The sequence below is a fragment of the Lolium rigidum genome, chromosome 1, assembly GCF_022539505.1.
Source record: "Lolium rigidum isolate FL_2022 chromosome 1, APGP_CSIRO_Lrig_0.1, whole genome shotgun sequence".
Taxonomy (NCBI): Eukaryota; Viridiplantae; Streptophyta; class Magnoliopsida; order Poales; family Poaceae; genus Lolium; species Lolium rigidum.
Window position 1 is genome coordinate 254544168 of NC_061508.1, and position 6304 is coordinate 254550471.

The 6304-nt window shown below is 43.0% G+C and overlaps 1 protein-coding gene across 2 annotated transcripts; it reads right to left on the bottom strand.

The window, feature by feature from the left end:
- Window positions 1-227: 227 nt before the first annotated feature.
- Window positions 228-5839, bottom strand: LOC124683526 (uncharacterized protein At5g41620-like). 2 transcript variants are annotated; one of them, XM_047218026.1, is made up of 5 exons: window positions 5788-5839; window positions 2540-2665; window positions 804-2082; window positions 657-734; window positions 228-569 (listed from the first exon to the last, which is right to left on the bottom strand). In XM_047218026.1, the coding sequence occupies exons 2-5, from the start codon at window positions 2618-2620 to the stop codon at window positions 439-441; spliced, it is 1569 nt and encodes a 522-aa protein (XP_047073982.1). In that variant the 5' UTR covers window positions 2621-2665; window positions 5788-5839; the 3' UTR covers window positions 228-438. The 2 variants fall into 2 exon arrangements, with proteins under 2 accessions (XP_047073982.1, XP_047073981.1); XM_047218025.1 differs by having other exon boundaries at window positions 228-2082.
- Between the last annotated feature and the right edge of the window lie 465 nt (window positions 5840-6304).

Here is a 6304-nt window from a genome sequence, read left to right on the forward strand (position 1 = left end):
TCCAAAAAATACACAAAGGACCCACGACGCCAAAATACACAAAATAGTAGGGTCAAAGAGGCAGCTGTGTCATTCGGTCCAAAATATACAAAATAGTAGGTTCAGATGTTGTTTACCCTTTTCCATGAAGTGATTAAACTGTTCACCGTGAAATAGGTGCGACCCAACGACGCCCCTTGAATGACCACGTTAAAACCAATACTAAGAGCGTAATACTATACAAAATTATAACACAAGTGATTACTGAAAGTCCATCTCTACATTCAATGTGGTTCAGTTATAGCCGTTAGGAACTGAGGATGCAAATCTACTTAAGGAAACTCTTCCTCGCGTGCATCTAAACATAGTGCATCAAGTAGAAGGAACCATAGCTATTAAATCAGACATCTTGCAAGGAAAACTACACCGCCGGAACTAGAGAGTGGCCAGGTAGTGTTCTCATTTCCTTCTTGTGCTGATTAAGGGACACCCTGATGCCCTAATCCGGGCATGCTGCCCCTCTAACCTTGCTTGCAGCAATTTTGCTTTGAGGGTATTGTCTTTGGTGCCTAAAGATTGGGTTGGTGAGGCTTCAGATATTTCATGACCTAACGATGAGCGATGATTCTTCTGCTGAGACGGAGTGCGCAGATTGTGTAGATCAGCTATAGTAGCACATTCAGATATTTGATAATCTAATGATGATCGATGATTCTTCAGCTGACGAGCTGGACTGTGCAGATTGCGTAGATCACCTGTAGTGGCACGTTCATTCTTAAGCTGCCAGGATGGACTGTGAAGATTGTGTAGATCGCCGTGTTCACGAAAGTGATTTGTCGGGGGATGGCGATCATAGGATTTTCGCTCTAGAAATGCATGTTGAGGAGCCCCTGATTTGATCTTCAACAAGTCATCATGCAATCGTCTAGAAACTTGTGCTGTAACTGTTTCATTCTGTTCATCGATAGGATCATATTTGTCACCATTGCGAGAGCTGATTTCTGGTGTCGAAGCATTCAGCTGTGCTTTTCTGCTGCTTAATTTTACCTTGTCCTTTTCTGAACTACGTCTTGCAGTCGAGGTCCTTGAGCCCTCAACAGATACACCATCGGAAAAGTCCAATCTTCTCATTGGTGAATATGTGCAACCTGTGACTGTTCGTCGAGTTCCTGCAAGGTCATGATTCAGCATGGCACTTCCATGCATGTTCAGTTCAAAGCAATGCAAGTCACTAGCAACAGAATTTTCATCATCATCTTCAGCTAACCGAGGAGCACTAGTGGCTCCATTTAAATGCAGAGATTCAATGGACTGTCGGCACAAGCTTGCATCTCCCTTTTCATTACCAGTATGTTTGTTAGCACCATGTAAGTTGCTTGATCTTCTACCATGAAGAAAACTCCGTATTTCGCTGCTCAACCTCTCCGTGATTGAGATTTTCCCTTCTGAATCTCCCCTGGCATCAGCATTTTGCATCTGTATTCGCTCATCAAGCCATGCTTCTGAAATATGAACCACCAACTTATCAGTCTTGTGTTCATACTCCTTTGCATGCCTTTGCTTTAACACCCTGACTTCCTCTTCGTAGTTTCTGATTCCCAGGGCAAACTCATCGCAAAGATCTTCCAACAGGCGAGTTGCTTTCTGCTCTTTCTCCAGCTCCTTCACAGCCTTGAGAAATGCCGGTTTCATCGCAGATAGCTCTTTGCCTAGCTTCCTATGGAGACTCTCGGAATGTTTCCTCAGTTGTCTCTCAGCTTCAAGTTCCTCTTGCAGTGAACGAAGGGTTGCTTGAACCTTCTCTTGTTCCTTACTTTTCCGAGCAATTTTGTCGTCAGCGACTTGCCTGGCCAGAGAGTCGACTTGATAGCGATATCGCTGCCTCTCTTGCGCAAGCTCTTGAACACGAGCTTGTGTATTCTGCAACTCCAATTTCAATCCCTTAACTGCTGACACATCAATTGCGTGCTGTTCTTCCAAGCTCCAAATGCGATTCAGAACTTTCAATAGCTCTGTTGATGTTTTAAGATTGCAACCTGCATCCCTGTATCTATCCCGTAGATTCAGTGACCGAGTAGGACTGACAAGGTTTATGGTAGCTGCCTGTTTAATGAGGAAACAAACAAATACAATTTTAAAAAACAGATTTCCTCCAAATAGTATTTATAGCGGCAAGATACTAAACTACTAACACTGCATGGCCTCGCTGATGTCAGAAAAAACAAGCATATAATTATAAATAGATTCCTAGAAAATAGCATTCCAGTAGCATGCACACTCTCACATAGATTAGGCTAAAGGAGCAACAGCAACAACAACATCAAATCCTTTTGTCCCAAGCAAGTTGGGGTAGGCTAGATATGAATCCCACTGAAGAAGACTACAGAGAAATGTTGGCATCCCAGTCTATAGATAATAAAACATAATACTCAACAAACATGATAGTATACCAATCATTCTTGTACAGATTCAAATGCTACACTTGATTCCACAATGATACACCAAGTAAAACACTAAAACTACCAAGACTGAGTAAAAGGGAGGAAATGTATGTGCATACCCCGATTGAGCTAGTGTAACTTGCAGGAGAAAGAGACTGCCTTGAATGAGATCTATCTTCATGTAAATTTTCATGTTCCATCAATAGTGTTGAACAATCCCCACCACAGCCACCTGAAATATGTGGCTGAAATGCAAGACAAAAGAAGTTATGGAATTCAGAATTCATGGCTTTGTAAAACAACAAAACACTAAGCTGTGAAACGTCCAGCAGAAAGCATGACTCTATCCATTAGAATTACATTAAGAAAGTTCAAAATGCATGGCTTTCGGAACAAAAAAAAAAGACCTTAAGTTTTGGCACCTCCACAAGAAAAACATTATTCCCTTCAACTACAAGTTCAGGAAGCATCAGTCAAATGTAAATTTCATGATATTCTAGTTAGGGGCATATGGAAGACAGTATGGATGAGTCTGGTAAATCTAAAATCACTGGATCATGGCACTGCTAGCAAACATTCTCTTCAGAAAACTATCTGAAAACAGAGAATGATCATACAACATTGTACCAAACAAACAGATGCAATGTGCTCCATGAGTACCAGACATACTGATAATGTTGTTGCCTGGCATGTGTAGCGACATTGTTCAGGGTAACCTGGAAAACAGGAACAAAGCATGCTTCCATAATAAAATCCTAAAACGTTTGCACCGTGGAGGGTTGAAGCCTTTTGGTGCGTATATTCATAGAGAAATGTGGCTTTATGACTTCGAAAGAAAGATGTGTACATAAGCAACATAGTAAAACCTGTAAGCTTATTGGCATGTGCCCGTCTTAGACTACAAGCTCGCAGCTTCTCTACGTTTACACCCTTATTTTGTATATTCTCATTGTCACCACATAGTTATTATGCTCCCCATCTTACTATTGTGACACTTTCTCCATATGCTTATGCATGCCTTCATACCTTGTAATATTTTCATTTATCTGATAGAAGCTGGGAGTTTACCTTTTGTCAGGGAAATGAAATTTAGAAAAAGATAAGGTACAGGTATGTATTCCCAGATATAGTGGAGTGATTACGTAGTGTAGAAACATTAAAATTATATTCCGAAGGAGAAAAGAATATTTTTCGTGCTCCAAAGTATAATTGTCAAATGGAAAAGATCCCAGTGGATACAAGATATTCTTATACCTTTAGAACCTGAATTGCTAAGTGTACATCAAGAAAAAGATAAACAATTATCGCAGTCATCAACCATGCTAGTGAAATGTCAGGTATAAATTTACAATCCATTTCACAGAACTAAGTGTAAGTAGGGCTTCTAGAAATATTTGCCTACTAAGATTTGTGATTGATCGCTTAGAGGTTTTTTCCTTTAATCTTCTATATGTCTTTTCCTTGGCTTTTGCATGACCAAAATAAATAACCAACCAAATTCACAAAACCAAACAAAAGAACTTAGATCCTGAAGAAAATTTCCTCCGAGGTAGTATTTATGATATGGATAATACCATGGCTTATATTGATATATATGTGTTCAAGCAGGAAGTACTGATCTATGAGGGAGTATCAAATAAGCAATGGCAAAGAAGTACTAGCTTGATTAAGCAACACGAATTTCATATGTGGTCTATCATGGTAAACGGATCTATGAGTGAATGTTAAATAAAAATATGACAAACAAGTACTAACTTGAGAGAGCAACACGAACTTCATATAAAGTAGTGAAAACATTTATAAGATCATTGAGCTATAGCATTGTCTCCAAAACATGGCATACAGTTGGGCACGATTGAAAAAACATATACGCATAGTATAAACTAAGTAAGAGCTAACTGAAGATACTAATTTCTTTTTATCCTTTGGGTCAGTTGAAACTATTATAAACTGAAGTCATACATTCTTTTGAGTTCAAAGTAAAGCCTAAGTTTGCAGTACCTGACTTTTTCATGTGCAACGGAAGTAAATGAAAAACTTGTACTACCATATACGGGTGAATTACTACTTTCAATAATAATGCACTTCCAACTAATAGTGCTACTATCATAGTTTAAAACTAGCGGGTTGTTTCATTTAGCGGCGGCACTTTCAGCAGCTAATAAAGGCTATTGGGCAGCTATAGCGGGCTAATCCATTTAGCGCTTTTTAGAAACAGGAGAAAGTTCAGTCATACCATGCCAAAAAGAAAAGGAAAACTATGACTCAAACATGATTCCAGCTATAACTCATTCAACTATTCAACGCAAACAAGTATTCAATTGTTCATGTCACAAGTTTAATAGAATCAGATTGAACAGAAATTAAAAGAACCGGAAATAAAAAGGAGAAGAGAAATTCAAAAAACAGGAAGTTAAGCGGCTAAATTAGGGGCTAATTAGGGCTACAGCCGTCTATCAGCGATTTTTCTCATTTAGCCTATAAATGACCAAGCCGTAGCGGGAGGTCTCCCAAAAGGCTATAGGCAGCTATTTAAAACTTCGGCTACTAGGTTTTAGTTGCAGGTTCCATGTGCAAAGAACACTCCAAATCCACCCACAAAAACGTAGTTCAAATTTTGTTCCGTCACCGAAAAAAGTTGTACTGCTGCAACTGCTCAGTGGAGAATTTTAGGACATTGTTTTCACCAAGTAGCAAACGCGTGAAGGATAAGGGACCACATATAACACTAATAAACAGGTAAAGCTGTATACTCTACCATGTACATGTGTTAAAAGATGTACGAGCTAACCTTCAATTGAAAGGAGGGTACAAGTATAGGCTATATGCCAGCACTGGAATGTGTGTTTATTGCACATTACTTGTTGTCTTGTTGACTTTTTTGATAGTTCAGTAGTAAAGCATAAGTGGGGAACACAAAGGATCGACACAGCATACCCAAGCTACAGGAATGGGTTAGAAAATCAATCTCAGAGCCAGGCTAATCGATACAACGGTGAGCAGAAGTAGTGGAGTGTAGGATTTTATCTCTGCCGGCCTCGCAAAGAACCGGAAATAAAAGGGCAGATTGCGCTTTGGATCTTCCTATGCGTAAATTGAAATCCTAGGGAGCTTATGATGCTGAAGAGATCATTGCCATTAGCGTTGCTGTCGCAGAAAAGATAACTGCTAGCAAGTAGGGAGTAAACTGAAGAGCGGAGCAAAGTTGGCACTGAAAATTCAGAGACAGCAACGTCGATTGCATGACGCGATGCTGGAGTTGGCAGCGAAAAAGCTGGAAAGGAAAATAACAGACCGCAACTGACTACTACTAACGTCACCACGTTGACCGGGAAAGGAGAAAGCAGAAAGGTCGCCGAGTTCTCACCCGATCCACGTCGCCGTGGGATGGGGACGCGGCGAGCCCCCTCCGCGCGCGCCTGCGGATCCGGCGGCCGGCGCCGGCGGCCCGCACGACGTCCTGGATCTCCCACAGGGTGGCGCCCAGCTGGCGCGCCGACGCGCCCGACGAGCTCCTCCTCCCCGCCGCCGCCGCGTCCCCCGGCGACTCGTCCGGCCCCCGCGGCGGCGACGCGTCCAGCTTCCAGGAGGGCGAGGGCGTGACGACGCCCGCCCTCCGCCGCGCCCGCGCCGCCGCCAGCCCCCGCCGCAGCGTCGCCGGGGTGCTGGCGGCGGCGTCCTCCTCCGGCGGCTCGCGCGGCCGATTCGGGGTCCCCGCGGCGCCTGGCTGCTCCCCGCCGATGCCACATTCTGCCGGCAGCGCCGCTGCTGCGGCTGGCTCAGCTTCTTCCATGGTGGAGTACGGTTTCTTGGCTATCTTGGGTTGCGCGGCGAGCTGTGCTGTGCTCCCCCTTCCCCTGCTGCCTGCTGCTGGCTGGTTGCTT